The sequence below is a fragment of the Mastigoproctus giganteus genome, chromosome 2 (assembly GCF_048544385.1).
Source record: "Mastigoproctus giganteus isolate SK-2022 chromosome 2, ASM4854438v1, whole genome shotgun sequence".
In the NCBI taxonomy this organism is placed as follows: Eukaryota; Metazoa; Arthropoda; class Arachnida; order Uropygi; family Thelyphonidae; genus Mastigoproctus; species Mastigoproctus giganteus.
Genome location: NC_143576.1, coordinates 130993528 through 131017993, shown reverse-complemented (window position 1 = coordinate 131017993; position 24466 = coordinate 130993528). Strand labels below are relative to the sequence as shown.

At 37.0% G+C, this 24466-nt stretch overlaps 1 protein-coding gene across 2 annotated transcripts in view; it reads right to left on the bottom strand.

Moving 5' to 3' along the window:
- LOC150089566 (uncharacterized) overlaps positions 1–24466 on the bottom strand; it is a 405025-nt gene that overhangs the window by 172158 nt on the left and 208401 nt on the right. For both annotated transcript variants that reach the window (XM_090389542.1, XM_090389543.1), the window contains one exon: positions 3664–3777. In XM_090389542.1, the coding sequence (XP_090245668.1) occupies positions 3664–3777 (114 nt within the window). The remainder of the gene's footprint in view (positions 1–3663; positions 3778–24466) is intronic.

The following is a 24466-nucleotide window of genomic DNA, read 5'->3' as shown; positions in this document are numbered from 1 at the left end:
AGTCATTCACATTGTCCCTATGTCACTGCCTTCTGTTTGTCAATTTTTTTAGCACTGTTCACAGAGGCTGCAATTTCTTCATCACTCAGGCAATGTGCAACTGGAGTTTCTACATCCAATTCAATCCACAGCAAGGTCATTTGCTCCAAGAGACTGCCACCAAGTACTATAGAAGCAGCCTTTGCTTCTTATTCTGAAACTACTGCTAATTCAAGGTTATTATTAGTGATCTCATCTTTTCCAATTCATTTTTTCCAGCAGCAGTTTTCAACTGCCGTTGAGCTTACTTTCTCCCACACTAATTCAGTGTTAATGTTTTCAGAAATTCTAGAATTTGAATTTCTGAGTTTACAACACCAGCAAGTAGTTCATCATAATAAGCGTTGAAGGCACAAACAATGCCCTGATCCGATTCATGGGCTGGAGTAGTGTAGTAGTGTTCCTTGGCAAAAACATGACTCTGAACTTGCCATCTTTTGATTTCAGGATATCAGCCGAAGGATGAGCTGGGGCAGTGATCTTACAATAACAGAGCCTTTTCTTCAAGTTTTTTGGAAAGCAATTAGCATCTCACCGATGGTAGAAACTCACTTTCAAACTATGAAGCAAAAATATCACTCGTCATCCAAACGCTGGAGCTATTTTTATAAATCACAGATAGAAATTTTCTGTTGACGTGCTTAAAACATTGGGACTTTAAGGAATGCACAATGACTTTACCTTGTGATTTCCAGTCTTGTTTGTGCATAGTAATACAGTAATTCTCTCTCTTTGTTAGCTTTTATGTCTTCTTTGTTTGGGTGTTTTTTTTAATATCCAGTGACTTGTTGGGGAGAAGTTTATACTACAGCATTGTTTCATCATAGTTGTACAACTGTTCATCTGTGAATCCACCACCTTGAATCACATTATGCAGAAATTCAGGAATTCTGCTACTGTAATGTCACCAAATGCAGATTCACCTACAAGACTAACACCTGGGATATCCTGTGATGAGCCTTCCATCTCCAAAGCCACCCTTAAGAAGCTTTAAATTTGTCATCATCTCCATCAAGTAGCTTATGAAATTTAAGTGCTGTGTTTTCAAAATTACCCCATTTTTTGGTATTCCTTCAGTATTTATTCTTTAGTAATCACTTGCGTAAGCATTGGTCCACATCACTGTTTTCACAAAGTCAAGTTTTCTTTCTTTGGAGGCCTACTTCATCTTCTATGGAGTTTATGAACGAACACATTATTTTCCCTTTCTTTCATCCAACCATGGATTGTTACTTATGGAATTCCACGCTCGCAAAATAAACTGCATTTTGTTTATCCACTCTTAACTCTTTTGATAATCTTTAACTTTTCTTCAACCACTCAATCATATAATTTTTTATTTTGGAGGCCATTACTTCAGTCCTACTGATTTACTAATTTTGGCATGTATTTATTTCCGATGCCCTAGAATTTACAGTATTTTGAGAAAACTAAAGTAAAACCAAACTGTCTGGCCTATCATAGTTGTCATCACATGACTTCACTTAAGTGAAGTCATGTGATTTCTTCATAACTCATTTGTCAGTTCATATAGTTGTTTGTCTAGTTTAGCCTTTAGCAGTTTTTGCTACCCTAAGTATAACGTCCAGCAGCCAAGAGATCGAAGAAAGGATGTCTTGGCTACTGTTGTTTAATATTTTACTTTGTAACTAATGTAACACATTTGACAATAGGTAGCCATATTCCCCTCCAGAGGGCATTTGTAATAGTGTTCCACTGATATACTCTTTTACTGCACCTCTAGCTGAGGGGAGAAACTGGATAGCTACAGTAATTGATCTCTGATGAGTCCAGTCGTTTATAAAAATTATTCTGCAACTGACTACTGAATATATTAAAGCAAATATATATATATAGCCAATTTTAGCTAATTTCTCCTCTTGGAAATAGGAAGTAGGATGTACAGTAGATATGAGTACAGTACTCACTTTTTCCAATTTCCAGTATGAAATTGCTAATTCTTTGAACACACTTTTTTTTCTTTTTTTTTTTTACATAATTCATTTTGAGAGGGTTTTTTTGGTTTTTTTTTTTAGGAGCATTAGCAACTAAGCCCATATTGCTCCGGGATATGCGGTGATCATTCCCTGACCTTTCCGCATCCTCCGTATTTGGTGGTGACGGGCTCGAACCCCGGTCTAATCAAGAAGCGTGTGCTACGCACTGCTGCTCCTTCCCACCTGGCTACGGAGGCGCCCATTTTGAGAGGGGGGGGCTATGATCATGCCCATAGTATGAAGAGGCACATTATATCAAGGTTGCACTGTAGTAGAAGCAAATGATGCAAAAAAAATAAATAAAATAACATCATATTCCTCCTTGAATTTATTCAAACTGCTCATTTCTACGCAGCACATGGAAGTTTGTTACAATCAACTACCTGCTGATCAACTACCTGCTGATTGAAGGCAAATTACCACACATCTCTCCTGCATAACCATCCTTCAATTTGAAATTATGCCCCCTATGTATATAGCTTGAGAAAGAGGAAAGATGGCATTAGAAATGAGCTTATTCAATCCACTCAAATCTTAAACACCTCAATCAGATCTCCTCATAGGTGACTAATCTCTAGATGCTGCAATTTTCAGAACTGAAGCCTTTCTCGGTAAGCGAATCTTTTTGTTCCTCTAAGTAATCTCATTGCTCTTTGCTGAATCCATTCCAACAGATCGACATCCTTCCTAAAATGAAATGAGACTTTCCAGACCTGTTTGCAATATTCAAAATGTGGCTTAACCATTGCTTTAATAATGGGATGATGACCTTTTTATCCCTGCTGCAAAAATTCCTGTACATCACTGACAACACCCCATGTGCTGTCCTGGCACCTGTCTGCAATGCTCAGAGATATTCATGTGATTGCATAATTATCCCCAAGTCATTTTTCATTCTCCACCACCCTGAGTGTACATTTTCACTTCACAGAAACTGCCACAATTTTTCCATACAGCCCTTGTGACAAAAAAAAAAAAAGAGTCACATACACACTCCAACAATAATAACAACTACCCCAAGTATGGTACTACATAGTTGGCCAGTTATTCTGGGATTAATGCTACCATAATTCCTGTATATAATTGAAATATGCAGTGCTTGCATTTGTTAGTGTTAAACTTCACTTGCCACTTCTAAACCCATCTGCTTAATTTTTATAAATCTTGTTGCAGTAGCATACCCAGATTACTCATTAACCATCCTGACAACCTTAGTATTATTCTACAAACTTAGACATTAAGCCTGATAATACCTTTGTTAATATCATTAATAAATACCAAAAATAACAATGGGCTCAGCACTGAACCTTGAGGACTCAAATAATAACATTAGTCCAAGAAGAGACCCATCCCTTTATCCATAGCCGTAACTTGTGCTTAATGCCATTCTGCTCCAATTCGTACAACAGTATGGTGGGTTTATACTAATACTTGAAAATGGGTAAATGAAGGAGGGCTGGTGACACTTTTTTTTTTCTGGCTAATGATTTCTTTTTATTATAACAAAATAATATAGTGATAAAATCATAAAAAAAAAAATCACAAAATATATTAAAATCAGCAGTTTATCGTAATATTATTATATAATAATGAGTCTTCTATAAAAATACAGAAATACAAAGTTTACCCTGAATCTCCATCTTCACTAAGGTTTTCACCTATTTTGCATAACCGAAATGCGCAGATCCAGTTACAATCCTCTTCAGAAGGCGATTCCACTTGCAAGTTGAATTTTAAATTCCTGTTAAAAAATAATGAACTGATATTGCATTCAATTCATGAGAAAGTAAGGTATGGAAATATCAGTGAATTCCATGCTATTTTAGAGATTTTATGTTATTTTATTATTGCTTAAAGCTGAAAAATTATACTATTGTACAGTTAGTTCAAAGAACCAAATTGCAAATAGTTGTCTTAATATGACAGCATAGCTTAATTTATTATGGTACTCACCTTTTTTTTTTTTTTTTTATAATCTGCAATTAATGTTTGAATAGGGTGGATGAAAATTTTAATTTAAATTGGGAGTAAGTAAGCTGGGGTTTTAAAAATAGAAGTTAAAATATGTGCAAGGAAGTATAAGTGCACATCTTCGTCCTTGGTTGTCAATATTAAAGTTGAAAATAAATGGTTAACACTGGAAGCCAATAGCCATAACAAGCGGCTTTCATTATCCACGTCTTCAGTTGGCAATGATGGGTTGAGAGTAAACGCGTGTATTTAAGAAAGCTAAGTTCCCGTGATGCTCCTGGTTACATGTGGAAATCTCAGGTGAATGAGATTCCAAGCCGGTGCGATGTTGTAAGGTAGTTTGGTATTTAATACTTGGAGATTGGAACGGCAGTGGAACCATTCTATAACTAAGGCTTCATATTGGAAAATTTTAAAACTGGATTTTAATTTGATAATGGGAATGGCTGAGTCTATTAAGGGGGTGTGATTGTGAGACTGAACATGTGATGCTAGTTCTGTGTTGGTTTGACCTGTCCTAAAGCTGCTGTAGTGATAGTACGCGAATGTTTTTTTTTTTTTTGGTAGTTGTTGGCACATAGGCTTCTGTGGCCATAATGCACTTCCCAAGATTTTTGCAGTACTTTGATCCAAGCCTGAGGCAGGAATTGAACCCGCAACCTTTGGGTTGCCAGGCAGGCACTTTACCACCCGGCTAGCCCAGTCGGCACGCGCATGTGTTTGATGTTTTAATAGAACCATATTTTGAAGTTGTGCTACCAATGTAACATGCATTGCAGTTAGATTGACATTTTATTAGGTAAATAATATTGTTCATATCGCTGATATGATATTTTTGTGTGTCTTTGTATGAATTAAATAATGAGCCAAGTTTATTATAAGTTGAGAATGTGAGGGTGATGTCAGTACCTTTGAATATGCGGCAACTCTGATTGCAAAAATTACTATGGTAAGGAAGGATAATACGTAAATTATTATTAGAGGTGTGTTTGGGTGGAGTGTTAATATTATTTTGGATGGTGAAAATGGTTTGTTGAATTAATTGAGTGGGGTACCTTCTAGATATGAATTTTGTTGTAAGATATTGAAGTTCATAGTTAAGATCATTTTGTGTAGAACTGTATTTTATAGCATTGTAAATCTGATTATAAAGAACGGCTTTTTTTATGTTAAGGGGGTGGTGCGAATCAAAATGTAGGTACTTTCCAGTATGGATATTTTTTCTAAAATTCTTGTTCGGAGTTTGGTGTCATTCCTATATATGGTGAGGTTCAGAAAATTAATTTGTCCATTTTCTTCAAGTTCTAGGGTGTATTTTAATCTATTGTGTACTGAGTTAAATTTAATGAAAAGATCGTCTATTGTGGATTTTGGTCCAATTAAAAGGTTTTGTTTTGTTTTTTGTTATTTGGTTTTTAGGAGCATTAGCAACTAAGGCCATATTGCTCCGGGATATGCGGTGGTCATTCCCTGACCTTTCCGCATCCTCCGTATTTGGTGGTGACGGGCTCGAACCCCGGTCTAATCAAGAAGCGTGTGCTACGCACTGCTGCTCCTTCCCACCTGGCTACGGAGGTGCCCAATTAAAAGGATGTCATCTGCATATCTTATAAATAATTTTATATCTGGGGGGGGGGGGGTATGGTTGTAGTACGTAGTTTTCTATTGAAGCTAGGTAAATTTCAGAGAAGGGGGCTGAGATCTCTAATCCCATAGGTAGTCCATATGTTTGCTGGTACATCTGATTGAGAAATCGGAAATATCTAGCATCTAATAAAAAGGTTGTAAGTTCTAGTATACTGTTAATTGAAAGGGAAGTGCGATTGGATAAGGTATTGTCATCTGTTAAGAAATTACGTAGAGTTTGTAATGTTGAAGGTAAATATACATTAGTGTACAATGAGACTACATCGAATGATGCTATTATGTCATTGTTGGTTATTGTAATGTGTTTTATTTTATCAAATGTTTGGGATAATACGTAAATAAGGTCAAACAATGAAATCAACCTACACATCTTACAACAAATTGGCATCCGGAACAACATTTTACCGCATATGTTTGGAATTACCAAATTTCCTAAACCCAACCACCCACTACAACCTATAATATCTTTCAGTAAATCAGCCTTCACTAATTTATCTTCTTTCCTAGTTAAAATCATCTTCTCCCCCTCACCAGATTTTCGAAATTCAAAGTAAACAACACCTCCCAAACATTTGAAAAAATAAAACACATTACAATAACCAACAATGTGTGTTAACCAAATGGTTAACAACAAGTGTTTACCATTTAGTTTCAACTTTAATATTGACAACCAAGGACGAAGACGTGCACTTCTACTTCCTTGCGCATATTTTAACTTCTGTTTTAAAAACCCAACTTACTTACTCCCAATTTAAATTAAAATTACCATCCACCCTATTCAAACATTAATTGCAGATTATAAAGAAAAAAAAAAAGAAAAAAAAAGGTGAGTACCATAATAAATTAAGCTATGCTATCATATTAAGTCAATTATAAATGGTATTTTAAGAAATCTACAATTATCAAACTGCAAATAGTTGTAATGAAAGTAAACCGAAATTTGCATATATGGCATCATTATATATACTGTGAATCTCTTCTTAAGTTGCCTTGCCTTCTACTGATGTAGGGACAATAATCCCTGAAACAGTGCTGTCTGGGTGGCTGTAGTCAACTGAGAATAAGTAACAAGAGGCTTCTCTACTTGTGAAGGATTACATATTTATTAGAGAAACTTGTTATGAAGGGATTCCAAAACATGTGATACATATAATGATACTTTTAATGCAAATTTTGGCTTGCTTTAATTACAACTACATAAATTTTATGCTTTTCACTAGTATCTGTTTTTGGCAAGTGGTCAGGATCGAGGGTACAAAAATGCACACACTTCAAATGACCATGGTTCAAATCATGTGACTACTAAATAAGTAAAAGGTTCTTGTATTCTGTCTTGAACTCCTCTTGACCTTATGTGGTCATCTCAGATAATAAACAGAAAATTTATTTATTAACTGTATGATAGTTGTAAATACAGCCACTTCCCGACTTACATAAGGGTTGCGTTCCGTGGAACTCTACATAAGTCGAATTTTACATAAGATGGAATTTCCCTAAATGCTTATGCAGCACTCGCAATTATGTAAGCTGAATTTGATTGAAGCAAAAAAGAAATGTTTAACTAACATGTAGATAGAATTATTTATTCAATTATTTTCTTATTACAAAATTATAAAAATTTCAAAATTATAAAATTACAAAAAGAGAGAGGAGACAGGCATAACATCAGCAAGTTTTACCTTTCAAGCATCGTTGCCAGAATTAACTCTCCAGCTGATAAGTATGCTGCTGCAGAAGTTGAGAGCTATAGAGATTTGGAAGTGATTTTTCCAAGACATCACAAAATTTCTCTGCGGCTGCAGAATCGACACTGGCGACTTCACTACATACTTTGGAAACCAACACAATGCCTGAACCCATTAAAACATCTGCTGATTGCCACGAAATTGGCTTGGGATTCGCCATAAATAATATCTTCATAAATACTTCTTGCTTTTGTTTGAATGGCTATTAGACCCAGGGGCACTTGCTTCTGAATCTGATTTTCCATCCATATTATTAATAGCTTTTCCATCTTTGATACAGCATCTGAATTCTGTTGATCCCTTAACATGTTCTTTTATATGCACACTGTCCTTTAAAATAGCATTCACTGTTGAAGCAGCAAGACCTAATTCCCATGCAATAGACGACTCTTAATCATCTTCATTTCTAAATCAATTTTTTTTTCGTTTCCTAGCCCTGCCACCACTTGCACTTTCCGTTGACTGCTTTCCCTTCACCATTGTAATAAGTAAATAGGAATGAAGAGAAGATTCTGAAAATTTATTTGTTCCATATATGATTAAAGATTTCAGTGAAGGGGAACTCATTTCACCATAATACTGTAACGTAAAAACCCACAGAATTCCAGTTATCGGTATTATCACAAATGCAATAAGATTGAGTTTACTACCCGTTTATAACAGATTGCGCTAACAAAAAAGCTCAATAAACTGGAAAGTGCAAATTGTTTTTATTATTTTTTGGTAGTGACCTCCAGAAATGTGTTTTAGAAAAATATCACAAAGACATTCAAAATTGATTCTTATCACGGAACATATGATAACGATAAAAATGTAGTGTTCCATTATAAAAATGACCTTTTATAGAGATAAATAGTAGTTACATAGCAAAAATTTCAACTTCTGAGAGCTTGGAACGAATTACCAAAAAAAAAAAACACAATGTCTTATAGGGTTCACATTATGATATTTTCACGATACAGTCAGTCCTCATATAACACGTGCTTACACTACACGAATTCCATCATACACGATTTATAAATAGGGGAACAATATCGTATATAACACGAACCGAATTCGCTTATGCATGATTCGCCTTTGTGTTTACAAGAAATGGCAGTTGAAAGCGGAATCACCCCAACTGAATGCAACACGATAGGAACGAAGAGAAGATTCTGAAAATGTATTTATGTTTTTTTATATCAGTGAAGGGGGAAACACATTTCACCATAATAAGGTAAAAACCCACACAATTCCAGCTATCGGTATTATTGCAAATGCCGTTAGATCGAGTTTAATACCAGTTTATAACAGATTCCACTAGCAGAAATGCAACTGGAAATTGTTTTAATTGTTTTATGGTAGTTACCCCCAGAAATGTGTTTTAGTAAAATGTGAGGTGTTAATAGTGTATCTCTGCCTTTACGGTGTTGTTTATTCATTTGCTACACACGCACAGCTTTGGTTATGTGTATCAAGTGTGTCTCCTCATTTTGTAATTGTGCTTTATTCCCTAAAAATGAGTAAACTACTTAAAAGGTGTGAAAAGGAAGCATCCTGGTGAAGACACTACAGATTCAGAGAGAAAAAGAAAAGCAATATCAATAAACAGAGGCGGACTGGATCAAAAATTCTTACCCGGGAAAATTTGTAGTGGCCTCACTATGGTTTATGGCCAAAATCACACTGGTCTCCAGCCCACTGGGGTTTCCCCGGCAAGGCTTATGGCCAGTCCATCTCTGTTGATAGAGAAAAAATATGAAATTGTGAAATGCGTTGAGTGAAATGAAAGGTAGCAATAGCTTAATTTTTAGTACTCACCTTAATATAAACTGCAGTTGGATTTAGAATAAGTGGAGTGGGAATTGGCTAAAATTGAGGTTAATATGGGTGAGCTTAATTGTTTTGAACGGAATTAAAATGTGCTCAAGGAAGTAGAAGTGCACTTCTTCATCCTTGGTTGTCATGAAATAAATTGAAAAAATTGGAACTGAGAATGTAATCACAGAGACCAATAGTCGCAACGATTGGCTTTCGTATTCACGTCTTCAGTTGGTAATAGTGAAGAAGAGAGAGCACGTGAATATAAAGAACTCTAAGTTTCCGTGATGCTCTTTGATGCATGCGGGAATCTCAGGTGGGTGAGATTCCAGACCGGGGAGAGATTATATGGTAGTTTTGCGTTTAATACATTAAATTTAGAATGATGTCGGAAACATTCTATGATTAGGGCTTCATACTGGTAAATTCTGAAACAAGATTTTAATTTAATAATGGGAACTGCTGAATCTACTAGAGTAGGGTGTGGTTATGTGATTGTATGTGTAACGTGAGTTCTGTATTTGATTGTCCGGTTCTAAAACTATTATAATGGTAGTATGCTCATGTGTTGGATGTTTTTGTAGAGCCATATTTTGAAGTGGTGCTTCCGATATAACATGCATTACATTTTTGTTGGCATTTTATTAAATATACTATATTGTTCATATCACCGATTTGGTATTTGTAGGTTTCTTTATAAGAGTTGAACATGGATCCTAATTTATTGTATGTAGAAAATGTGAGTGTAATATCAGTATTTTTAAAAATCCGCCTGAACTGTTTAGCAAGGTCACTATGATAAGGAAGAACTACGCATGTGTTGTTGTGTATGTTATATTTGGGTGGTTTAGTGATGTTATTTTGAACATTAGAAATTGTTTTTTGAATCAACTGTAAGAGGTATTTCCTGGATGTAAATTTTTCTGTGAGATATTGTAATTCATTAAATAGGTCATTCAGCGTGGAACTATATTTGATGGCATTGTATATTTGATTGTATAAGACTGCTTTTTTGGTATTAAAGGGGTGATGTGATTCATAATGTATTTCCCAGTGTGGATATTTTTCCTGAAGATCTTAGTTCTGAGATTAGTATCAGATTTATATATAGTTAGGTTAAGAAAATTTAATTGTCCGTTTTCTTCTAATTCAAAGGTATACTTTAATCTATCGTGAAAAGAATCAAATTTAGTAAGAAGGCTGTCAATTAAAGTTTTATTACTAATTATAAGAATGTCATCGGCATAATGCGTGTATAATTTTAATTCTGCAGGGTAAGGTTGTAAGGTTTTATTTTCTATGGAGGCTAAGTATATTTCAGATAGAGGGGCTGAGATCCCCAGTCCCATGGGTAATTAAATTGGTACCTTAAGGAATCCTACAATTCATCTAATTGTGAAATGAAAGACCATGTGATATTGCACGTGCTACGGGCCTAAATGAGGCAATGCCGAGAATTAGAAAGAATGCAGAGAAAATAAAAACAACTTTGATAGCAGGAACAACTCAAAGTGTAATTAAAATCCATTAGATCAAGACAAAGAATTGGAAGAGAATGGCTGTCATCTGTTTGGATAGAAAATCAAACAAAAAACAAGTTTGCTTATGATAGAAGCAAAAGCATTAGCATATTTTATTACGTAATAAAATACGTATTTTATAACGATTATTTATTGTCTGGTAATGTTTTGGTTACAAATGTGTGTTCAGCACCTAACCCTATTTTTTCCATAGGGCCTGTTGTTTATATTGCATGATTTTGCAATGCACGAAGGTTTCTAAGTGGCATGTGATGCAATTATCGTGCTATACGAGGACTAACTGTACCTCCATTTATTCCTATGGGATGCAAAATACATCTCCATGATTTTTTTAAGTTTGCACCTGCAGGCAAAAACTTACGTAAAGTCAAATTTCCATAAGTCGAGTATTACATAAGCCAGGGAGTGCCTGCACCAGATTTATTTTCTATAGTAATATAAGGATGGGTGCAAATCCTTGACTTCTAATCTCTCTTGGCACAAGCACATTACAAATATTGCTTCCTCTGCATCTAAAAAATTTGGTTTTCTCTTTTGCTCTCAGCATCACTTTTCTTCCCACATCTGGGGCGGTGCCCCCAAAACCTCTCTCAGGCTTCTAGGTTCCATTCAGAAGAGGGCAGTTAGGTTAATTAATGACTCCTCTGTAATAGAGTCTTTCCACTCTCTGTCTCACAGACGTACTGTTTCTTCCGCATGCCTTTTCTACAGATACTTCCATGGGCACTATTCTTCTGAATTGGCTTCTATAATTCCCGCTCTCTCTTTCAAAACATATGAACATGTGCCGCCAACTCCAAGTTCAAACTCACAGAACAAACATTTCATCCTCCTCCTCGTTTATTCATTCAACTGCCCTTTTCTGGAACAACTTTCCTTCACATGTATTTCTTGAAAATTAGTCTACAAAAGTTCAAGTCTAACGTCAACAAATATCTTCTTTTGTCTTCGCAACCTTCAACCCAAGCACAGTACTAAGTACTATAGGTTCTAATACCTCTCGTGTTTGGGGTTTTTATAAAAAAAAATCATGATTTTTGAAGTTAATAGTTGCAAATGTATAAAATAGCACATTAGTAAACAGATATTAACTTATATTCTCAATATTATTACATATTTTTATTAGCATCTTACATTCATTCTATTCAAGTTATTCTGAGTTTATAACTAAAAGGTGGAAGGATAATTTGTATAAGGAATGGTTAGGACCGCAGGTGACTGACTCCTAAAATTGGAGTCTCGTGTTCACTCCCATCCCTACCATACAGAAACCTTTACTAAAGGTTTTTGTATGGTAGGGATGGGAGTGAACATTAAGAAACCTTTTCTAGTTGGTGATGCATTCTCTTTTCCCACCCATCCTAAATATGAAAAATCCTATTCCTTTTGCATTGTTATTCATCTTTAACATAAGGATTCCAGAATGAATAAGAGTCAACTATTGTACTAGAAAGAAACCAAAGAAATAATGATATAAATCACTATGTATAAATATAGTGCAAACGCATCAGAAATACATAGCTATATCTGAATGAATCAGAATATTAGTAGTAAAACGGCATCGTTTTAAGTTATATCTCATATTGTGAATACCTTCACAACGAGTTGCCATGATATTGCACTACTTCGAATAAGTAACGCTTCACCTAAGGAGAAGACTAATGTTACTTATTCTCAGATGGATACCACCACCCAGACGGCACCGTTCCAGGGCTATTTGGCCCTTCTTCGGTGGGTGGGTAGGTACCCGAGTGATGCAATGATGGCAAAACAGTTATGAAGTATAACTCCACAATATGAGAGATGCCTGATGGATTTTTACTACTAATATTCTGATTCATTCAGATATAGCTATGTATTTCTGATGCGTTTGCACTATATTTATACATAGTCTAGACTCCTTCATAGCTTGAGGCTTATGCCCTAAACGCTTGAGTCTGATATAAATCACTTTACAATTTAGCTGGATTTTTCAATAATGTACAAGCACCAATCAGTTTTACTTGCTTTGTTTTGCCCATCGTATGCAGCATCACTGGTGTTGCTGTATACGATGGGCAAATTTTAGTCAAACAGATTTGACTAAAATTTGATATATGAAACCTTGCAGTGTGTGACCTTTACACAAGAGGCATGGCATCTGCATGTGGATAGCATTTGAGATCATTTGCCATGTTGACTGCTACTCTTTATTTATAAAAAAAAATAACAGGACCAGTTTAAATCTAGTTCAAGCAAAATTCAAGCACTAGTTTTGTTCTGTTTTTGATTTCAATGAACAGCTTTACATTTTATATACTTTTTCCAAAGTTATGATCTAAAGTTCATAACTTTAAAACAAATCTTTAGAGATTTGTTTTAAACAAATATGACCATCTTCCTCTGAGAGTTTTATGTTGATACTTGAATGGAAGGAGGGGGATTTACTCATCCAGATATGGTAATAAAAATAAATGCATTTTAAAATAAAACAGGCCCTTGGAGTTAAAAAATATCATTTCTAACAAGCTTATAAGAGTAAAGTAGAGGCAGGACAGTAAAAAATTTACCTACCTAAAGCAGAATATACAAAAATGGCAACCCCCCCCCAAAAAACAGAGACCTAGCATCTAGTATAATTTCAGTTTTATCACTATAGAAATCAAGATTATTAAAATACTAAAAAGTGACTCAAACCTGATAAATGTTAAAAATGAGAATATGTAAATTTTAGAACATATTATTTATCATTCTATCAGTACAAATTATTGTTATTATTATTATAAAAAAAACTTTTGTTTTCCTTTATGGGATATTTTCTGCCATGTGACAGGTACTGATATCAAGTGCATGTGGTGGTTGGTTGTGTCTGGTTACTGCTATTATTATTACTGTTGGTCAAAGAATTGCTTAATATCCTACAGGTGTTTAAGGATTGCAGCTTTCTGGAGTTCCATGAAATTGTTCTCTGGGAAGCCTATTGCTGCTAGGTCCTTATGGAAGCTTTGGCACCATGCTGGTGGTTGGCAAGGTAGTAGTAGTAGTGGCATGTGATGCAATAAAGCATGTATGAGCTTATGCAGCATCAGCTAAAAAAAAAAAAAAAAAGAGAAAAAGAAAAAGAAAAAGGTCATTACTTGTTCCATATACTACTTTCATTAACTTCCTGTCTTAATTTTGTGTACCTCCTGATCTTTTCCTCACAGCTTTTCTGGAGGTTGCTGGTGTTGGGTACTGCTATGTCAATCAGGTAAGTAACCATTTCCTTCCTATCAATGAGGGTTATGTGTAGTCTGTTGTGCAAGGTTGCCTTGTCCGTTATTATGGTACAGTCCCAGTATACTTTGTGAGTAGGGGTTTCTCCTATGGCCTGGGATTCATACTTGTAACACAGTATGTGTTCTTTGATCAACTGATATTTTTGCACTAGCTTCTGATGTATTATCCTGGCGATTTGGTCATGGCTGTGATTATATATTTGTATGGGTGATCACCCTGCCTCTTGTGGTGATGTTCTGGATTGTTTCAGAGGGCAGGTTACATTGTCAACATGTGTCATCTGTCACTCTAGGGTGATGAAATCCCCATAATTCCTTGTGTTGATTACCTGGTCTTGGATGGTAAGCATGAATTCTTTGGTCTTGGAAAAGAGCTCCTAGTTCACAAGCCCAGCACTGGAAGACAACTTATCAATATAGTCTTGATGGAGGTCACTGTAGTGTCTGCCACGAAGTGTCTTCTTTACCCATCTTTCTGTCTTTGTTTCTTCTGTCTGCACGAGTGGGGTATCCTTGTTGAGGAGGTCGAGTGTTGTGTGCTGTTTGTCTGCCTTTCTTATGGCTTGGGAGATTGGTGTTGTGTTTTCCTGGAAGTAATTCCACAGGTTCTCAATCACCACCTTCTCTTGTACAATGTGGTTAGTCAATCCCCCCCCCCCCCCACTTCTTTCCGGGCTATTGTCAGGCTCTCAATGTATTAGCCTACTTCAGGTGGTTTTGGTGGTTCTTCATCATCATTATCCTGGTCGATCTCATAATCTCCTCCAACTCAATGTTAATCCAATCTTGAAGGAGTACATTAATACTGGGACTATATAGGTGTTTATGGCAGTGACCACATCCACGCCATTCAGCTTTGACTTTAGCAAAGATTGTCAGTCTCTGATGGTATTTCTTAGTCAGGCAGGCCTTGATCTCCTTGTGTTCTAATTGATTAGCATGCATCATTCTGATACATTTGTAGGTCTCTACCTCTGTCATGGCTTCAATCCTTTCACTGGTTTTAAGCTGATAGTTTTGTCCGACCGGATGTCCTTGATGCAATCCACGGGTCTTGCACTTCTCCAGGCCATATTGCATCCTGAACTACTAAACTCTTCGTTGATCCAGAGTAGCTGTTGTAGTTAATTTTCTGTTGATGCATGGAGCTTGATGTCACTCCCTGTACATCTGGTAAGAGAGAATGAACAGGCCCTTTCTCCCTTCTTTTAGGATATATCCGTATTGAGCATAGTGCTGATTGAGATATAGAGAAATTGTCGGCTCAGGCTATCTCCCTGGAATATTCCTCATCTGATGGGGTTGGTCTGGTCATGATGTTCTCGACCTTGGTGGTTCTCCATTTTGCCATGGTTTTCTAGGAAGTATGTTAGTGTTGGGTTGATTTTGTAGAACTACAATGTCTCTATTAGCCAGGTATGGGGCACAGAGTCAAAGGTCTTGTGGTAGCCAATGTAAGCCATGTACAAGATGTGGTGCTTCCTGTAGGCCTGCTCCATTTGCATCCTTTGCTCATCTGCTAACATCCCTTCTGCTGCTCAGCCCGATGTTCTGTCTTTCCAAGTGGTCTGAAACCATCTTAGTTATGCAACTGGTCAGGATTTTATACATTGTTGGGAGACAGGTGATTTGTCTATATTTTGCCTGTTTGTAGAGTCTTTGTCCTTAGCTTTCAGATAGGTGATTCAGGGTGCCTCATTATCTGGGTGAACTGCTTTGCTGCGTGCGCGTGTGTACATGCAGCTGAACTTCTTGTACAATAGCTGTGGATGATATCTATTCCTGGAGTTCGTCACCTGTGGGACTTCCCTCCCGAATCTCCCATTCTGTCATCTCTTGTACATCCTTGGTTTTCTTCCGTTCTAAGATCTATCCAGGAGGCACGACTGTTATGGCTAATTTTGCTGCTGCACAGGTTGCCACAGAACTCCTTGAGTGTCTTTGGGCTGGAAGACTATTGCCTTCCTTCTCCTCTTGCCAATTTTCCTGTAGAAAGCTCTCTAGTTTTCATCAAATATCCTATTGTCTGTTTTCCTCTGGGCACTCTTCCTGTAACAGCGAAGTCCCAAGGTATTCTTCGATTCTCTGAGTATAGGTCTCGTGTTCTGTGGATGTTGTCTTTCTTGAGGATGCACTTATTTTTTGATTAGCTTCTAACTTCTGTTGCCACTGACCTATCTTCACTCTTACCTCTCCTTTCTTCTGCTGTAGCCTTCTTTCCTAGGCTAGTGGTCCCCTGTATTTGCAATTTGTTTTCTGTTGGACTCCGGTTTTTCTTCTGTTTATCCTGGTGGCTACTGCAGCAGCAGTAAATGGCTGTGCACACACAGGCACATAATGGAACAGTTCACTCAGACAATAAGGCACCCTGAGACAATCTCAGAAACTCTGACTCAGGGAATCACTCATCTGAAGACAAGACACCACAAACCAGACAAAGTACAGACCAATCATCTGTGTCCCAACAATGCATAACTAAGAAGGTATCATACCATTTGGAGAGCAAGAACATCATGGCTGAGCAGCAGAAGGGATGTAAACAGATGAGCAAAGGATGCAAGGAGCAACTGACCATTGACGCTGCAGGTATGGAGCAAGCCAACAAGAAACAACGCAACCAACTGTACACTGCCTACATCGATTCTTTGCCCCATACCTGGCTGATAGAGACACTGTAGATCCACAAAGTTAACCCGACACCACTAATATACTTTCCTAGAAGAAACCAGGGTGAAATGGAGGACCACCAACATCGAGAACATCACAAGACCAATCCTTGTCAGAAGAGAATCTTCCAGGGATAGGGCCCGAACCCGTATCCCTGGATCAACGAAGAGTTTAGTAGTGACATCACGATGCAATATGGCCTAGAGAAATGCAAGACCATGGATTGCATCAAAGACATCCAGTCGGAAGAAACTATCCCAGCTGAAAACCATGATAGAGGGAGAGCCTACAAATACCTGGCGCATAATGGCCTATAGCCGCCGTTGCACCGTAAAACATACAACAACAACAACAAATATATCGGAATGATGCATGCTCATCAATTAGAACACGAGGAGATTAAGCCTTGCCTGATGGAGAAATAACATGAAAGACTGAGAAGTCGGCTAAAATCAAAGCTGAATGGTGGGAAGATGGTCAGCCATAAACATTTAACAGTCCCAGTTCTAACGCATTCCTTCAGGATCACAGATTGGACCATCACTGAGCTGGAGGATTAAGAGATCGACCAGGACAATGGTGACTAAGAGCCACCAACACTACAGCCATCTAGAGATTGACCATAGCCTGTAAATAAGGAGGGAGGGGATTGACTAACCTCACTAAACAAGAGAAAATGATGATTAAGAACTTGTGGGATTACTTCCAGGAAAACACAGCACCAATCTACCAAGCCATAAGAAAGACAGACAAACTGCACACAACACTCAACAAGGAGACCACACTCACACAGACAGAAGAAACAAAGACAGAAAGATGGGAAAAGTAGATACAAGTAGATACTCCACGGCAGACACTACAATGACCTTGATCAAGACTATATAGATTAGATAGCTTCAAATGCTTGTTTGGCTCATGAATAAAAAGAAGGCTCTCCCCTGAGACCAAAGGATTCATGCTCGCCATCCAAGATCAGGTAATCAACAACCAGAACTACAGGAAATATATCACCAAGCGACTCGGAGTGACAGATGAAACATGCCAGTGATGCACCTGCCCCCAAAACAATCAAGCACATCACTGCAGGAGGCAGACTGATCACCCATATGGAGTATACTCACAGACACAACCAGGTTAATACATCAGAAATTAGCACAAAAATACCAGCTGATCAAAGAAGGTTTACTGTATTACAAATACGAGCCCCATACTAGAAATCCCCACTAACAAACTATACTGGGATCGTGTCATAATAATGGAGAAGAAGATCCTGCACAATAGACCAGATATAACCCTCATTGACAAGACAGAAATGGCTACCTACTGATTGATATATAAGTGCCCAACACCAGCATCCTAAATGTAGAAAAGCTCAGGAAGTGCTGAGACCTAAGACAGGAAGTCAGAAAAATGTGACTTACGAAACAAGTAATGACCATCCCAATCACCTTGTCAACCACTGGCAATGTGCCAAAGAGCCTCCATAAGAACCTAGCAGCAATAGGCCTTGAAGAGAACATTTACATGGAGCTCCAGAGAGCTGCAATCCTTAATACCTATAGGATAGTAAGCAATTTTTCGACCAAGCGGAATTTACTTACTATCCTACAAAAAAATCCCATAAACGGGAAAAAACGGGAACACGCTTTTCTACATAAAATGTAGAGGAATGATGGAGTAAGCCAAATCTTTTATACGTAAAAGACACACCTGTTGAAACGCACTGATCAATATCTAATCAGGAAATGACTTATGTAATTTACCTGTGCATTGAATTTGTAGTGACATAATTGCCCACCCACTTGTACCACGTGAACTGCATTCCTCTTCTTCCATTGCTACCCCACCATGAGGCATTCTCATGGTTGAATAAATATCACTATGTAATTATTTACCTGAGTTTACATAGGTCACTTAGGAAAAGGCCTTTTTGCTTCGGGTTCCATAATGCATATTGTTGCATCTGAAAGAGGACTAAAATATTTACAAACTATATAAATATTTAAAATAATTACAAAATACTAAACAATTTATAAATATACAAACTATATCGGGAAGATGGGTCCCTTCATCAGCTGAATTAATATACAAAAAACATTACAATGGAACATCAAATCATAAGCAAGTGTCTGATTCTGCCCAGTAACCCATTTGTGTTCCTTCCATTTAATATTCACCAACCTCGTGCATGTGCTTCTCTGTCTAATTCATGACCACGCCTGGCATCATTTGATGTTCCATTGTTAAGTTTTTTGTATATTAATGTCAGCTGATGAAGGGACCCATTGTTCCGATATTGTAGAGAATGATTGTAAATATTTTAGTTTTTTTTAAAATAATGTATAGCTTTGTTATTATTTGTACAATAATAACATTATACTAATATACTAACATTATAATGCACTGATCAAAATCTAATCAAGAAATAATCTATGTAATTATTTACGTGCGCATTTGTAGTGACATAATTACCCGCCCTCTTCTCCCGTTGGCTCGAATAAGTGACATAATTGACCTGCCCCCCTTCTCCAATTGGCTCGAATAAATATCACTAGGAGGAAAACTTGTTTAATGTATAGATAGATAATGAGCAGCTGAAGTGGAAACAGAAGAGACTGCAATATTCAGAATAGAAGAGTGGAAGAAGGCCCTAGTAAAATTCGAGAGAATGGATCCCACAAAGTCCCACACCATACCAAAGTAGAGACCCAATAGATTCCTGTGGCAAGTCACAGACCACCTCAATCAGCAAATAATACTGGATTACTTCAACAATAATGAAGTAAAGCTAGACACCATCTACAAACCAATTTACTGTGCCACTGGGGCTGCCACCAGGATGAACAGAAGTAAAACCAGAGACAAACAGAAAACAAAAGACAAGGAACCACCAACCTGGCAAAGAAGGTTACAGCACAAGATAGAAGAGCTAAGAGTGAAGATAGGCCAACTGTCCCAGTACCAACGGGGTAACAGAAGTAAAAAAGCTAATCAGAAAAGTAAAGACAATCTTCAAGAAAGATGTCCACATCATACACAAGAACTATAATCATACACAAGAACTATAATCAGAAGATCGAACAATACCTTGACACCCTCAAGCAGAAATTCCTGGCACTCTCAGCACGAGACTGCTATTACAGGGAATGCTCAGAGGAAAGCAGACAATGATATTTAATGAAAACCAGAGAGCCTTATACAGGAAAACCAGACATGAGGAGAAGGAAGGCAATGGACATCCCTCCCCCCATCCCAACGAGAAGGCACTCAAGAAGTTCTGGGGCAACTTGTGTAGCAGCACAGTTAGTCATAATGGCTGTGTCCCCTGGACAGATCTGAAACAGAAGAAAACCAAGGATGTACAAGACATGACAGAATGGGAGATTCAGGAGGAAGAAGTAAAACAGTCGATCAGGAAGTCCCACGACTGGCAGTTCCCATGAATAGATAATGTCCACAATTAGTTGTGTCCTTAGGGATACAAGCAGTTCAGCTGCACGCACACGCACGCACGCACGTGCACACACACACACACACACACACACACACACACACACAGCAGTTCACCTCAATAATAAGGCACTTGAGATAATCCCAGACTCTTTCACTCAAGGAATTACCTACCTGAAGGATAAGGGAAAACACAGCACAAACCAATTCCAACACTTTCACAACTTCTGGAAGCATTTCTGATAGACTTCTTTTAAAATTGCTAATAGTCCTTTTGTTGCAAATTTTTGACTTCTAAAGGGGGTTTTAAGTTAGGAGAGGAGAGGAGATCAATGAATATGGCAGATGTGAGCCACAATGATGGAGTGCTTTGCAAGAAATTCTTGAATGGAAAGTGCTGAGTGTGCAGTGACGGTGTCATGATGCAAGAACCAATTCTCCAAAGTTCACTTTTCTTGCTGGTTTTTTTTTTGAACAACATCTAGTAATCGTCATAGAACTGTTTAATAGTAATCCTGGTTTTCTGTTTGAACATGAGGGACAAATTCATAATGAACAATGCCCTCAAATTCAAAAAATACAATGTGCATGATGTTTAGATTTGATCAAAATTGCCTTACTTTTGGTGGGGGGGGGTGCTTTGGAGAAGACAAAGCCTTCTACTAGGGTATAATCGGTATGGTCTACTTTTTTTTTTTTTTCTCTCACAATATATATATATGAAATAAGCCTCTTCAAAGAACAGAAATAGCTTGCATAAATGAAGGAAAGTTGATTTGGTGAGTTTGGAGTTGACTGATCTGTGAATAAATGTTGTGTTGGCTGGTTAAGAAACATGTTCAGACTGTTTTTAAAGAAAGAGGTGGAATTCCAGATATTAAATGAGAATAGGAATACTCATGGAGGTAGCTACAGAAAAGACATTAAGGATAAATTGTGAAGAGAGTTTTAAGGGATGGGTCATTAATTAACCCAACTGCTTTCCTTTGGATACAGTCAAGGACTTTAAGAAATATTCAGGAGTCACAATTGAAGATGTGAAAATAATATTTTATGGGAAGAAGGATTTGTGATTTTTAGTGTCAGCTGTTTAGAAGAAAGGTAATGCCAAGAGTAAAATCTAGTTTTTGCAATGGAGAAGAAGCAACATTTTGATATTGTTGATGACAAGAAAGGTTAGAAGTCAAATATATCCCCAGATATATGATCTTATCTAGAAATCTAAGTGTTTAAAATGAGTATGGAAGCAGTCAGCGGTATAGCAAGGGAAGGGGTGGTCCACCGGTGGCAGCCAGAAATGGGTGCCATCACTTGAAAATTATCCCCAGGGGCTCACATCAGGTGAGTATGGGCTTGGCACACCAAGGGTCCTGAGCTGGAAATCATCATTCTTCTCTTTCTTGGTGATTCCCTTCTACTTCTGACTCTTGTTTCTCTCTCTCTCTCAGAAATTTTTTTTTTAGCTGGTGAAGCATAAGCCTCAGGCTTCCTATATGACTAGTTGTTGTTATTTGGTTATTAGGAGCATTAGCAACTAAGGTGATATTGCTCCGGGATATGCGGTGGTCATTCCCTGACCTTTCCGCATCCTCTGTATTTGGTGGTGATGGGCTCGAACCCCGGTCTAATCAAGAAGCGTGTGCTACGCACTGCTGCTCCTTCCCACCTGGCTACGGAGGCGCCAATAATTCCAGAATAATATATCATTTGGGTGATACCCACATTTGATGAATGTTTGCATAGTTAACAAAATTTGTATGGTATATCCGTGTAGTATGCTCGTTATAACAATGAGAGAATGTATGAGAATACGCGTAAATTAAAATCATTGTGGCTTTTTGCTTGTTACAGCTGTGATCTCATTATTTCCGTGCTCGTTATAATCAAGTTTGTATTTTCACCAGAGAATAAATTAAAACATCCAACTTTATCACAGGATTTAAAACTTGGTGGAAATCAAAACCCAAAGGTTTCTGACCATGAAAATAGTAAACAGTATCTCTCATGCATGTAGAAGTGGAAAACCTTAAGTGCAAAGTTGAAGTTTCAACAAACTATTCACAACATTCATCAGACAGTACTGGATAAAGAAAGAAATGGAAAGATGTTTTACATCGGCTTTAGATGTAATCTTATTTCTGGCTCTTCAGAATCTTCCTGCTTGAGGATATGATGAATCTATATTTTCTACAAAAAAAATGAAAGTTTAGAGAAATGGTAGAGTTGCCATCAAATTATGACTCCATCATAATTTGATGGCAACAAAACATATTTTGAGTTGCCATCAAAATATGTTTTGAAAAAAACATATTTTAAGAATTGAAAGTTCATCTGATAGGAAAGAACCTTCATATTTATTGGCAGAGATTCAAAATGAATTTAATAACCTTTTAGGAAATTAAGTGAGAGAAAAAATAGTAGATAATATAAAACAAGCTAAATATTTTATAAATCTATTTGACAGTACACCAGATGTATCCCACATTGACCAAATGTTTGAAGTAATTAGATATGTTCACATTGTAGGTGATAAGGTTGAAGTGAAGAAGTAATTTTTAGGCTTATTCCCCATTATTGGAAAGATCGCTGCTGAACTCACAAAAGAAAATTTGAATAATTTAGAAAAGAATGGACTGGATATAAATGTTCCGTAGTCAAGCTACAACAATGTGTCAACCATAGCAGAAATTCATAGTGGGGTCCAATCTAAAATCAAGGAAACTAATTCCAAATTATTGTTTATGCCCTCTGCACACTACTCGTTAAATTTATGTGGTATGCATTCATTTGCATGCATTCCATCGTGCAACCATTTTTGGAACTTTGGAAAACCTTTATTCTTTCATTTCTTTTTTTCTTTGGAAAAGTGGAATCTCCACTGTTTGGAAATACAGTCTGTCCTCGTATAGCACGATAGTTGCGTTCCTAGAAACCCTCGTGCAATGCAAAATCGTGCAATATAAACAACAGGCCCTATGGGAAAAGTAGGGTTAGGTGCCGACCACCCAAGATTGAACACACATTTGGAACCAAACACAATAAATAATCGGGTAATTTTAATCGTTATAAAATACTTACGTATTTTATAACGATTAAAATACGTAATAAAAATAATATTATATTATAATAAAGTATTTTTAGTATTTTTTAATACTAAAAAAGTATTTTTTACGGATAAAATACGTATTTTATTCGTAAAAAGTTTATTATATTAAATAAAATAGTCGTAATAAAATACGTATTTTATAATACGTAAGTATAAATTATAATACGTAAGTCGTGATAAAATATTGCTAATGCTTTTGCTTCTATCGTAAGCAAACTTGCTTTTTGTTTGATTTTCTATCCAAAGAGATGACAGCCGTTCCATCCCTTCCAATTTCTTTGTGTCTTAATCTAATGGATTTTAATTACACTTTGAGTTGTTCCCGCTATGAAAGTTGTTTTTATTTTCTCTGCATTCTTTGTAATTTTTCGCGTTGCCTCATTTCGGTCTGTAGCACGTGCAATATCACATGGTCTTTCATTTCACTCAAAGCGTTTCACAATTTCATATTTTTTCTCTATCGACAGAAGCGGACTGGCCATAAGCCTTACCGGGGAAACCACGGTGGGCCGGAGGCCGGTGTGATTTTGGCCATAAACCGTAGTATGAGGCCACTACAAATTTTCCCGGGTAAGAATTTTTGACCCAGTCCGCCTCTGTTTATCGATATTGCTTCTTTTTTTTTCTCTCTGAATCTGCAGTGTCTTAGCCAGGACGCTTCCTTTTCACACCTTTTAAGTATTTTACTCATTTTTAGGGAATAAAGCACAATTACAAACGAGGTGGCACGCTTGATACACAGAAACAAAGCTGCGCGCGTGTAGCAACTGAATAAACAACACCGTAAAGGCCGAGATACACTATTAACACCTCACATTTTACTAAAGCACATTTCTGGGGGTTACTACCATAAAACAATAAAAACAATTTCCAGTTGCGTTTCTGCTAGTGGAATCTGTTATAAACTGGTAGTAAACTCCATCTAATTGCATTTGCGATTATATCGATAGCTGGAATTGTTGGTTTTTATGTTATTATGGTGAAATGTGTTTCCCCTTCACTGATATAAAACACATAAATACATTTTCAGAATCTTCTTCGTTCCTATCGTGCTGCGTTCAGTTGGGGTGATTCCGCATTCGACTGCCATTTCTTGTAAACACAAAGGCGAATCGTGTATAAGCGAATTCGGTTCGTGTTATATAAGATAACGTTCCCCTATTTATAAATCGTGTATGATCGAATTCGTGTAATGCAAACACGTGTTATACGAGGACCGACTGTATTGAAAAAACATAGAGGAATG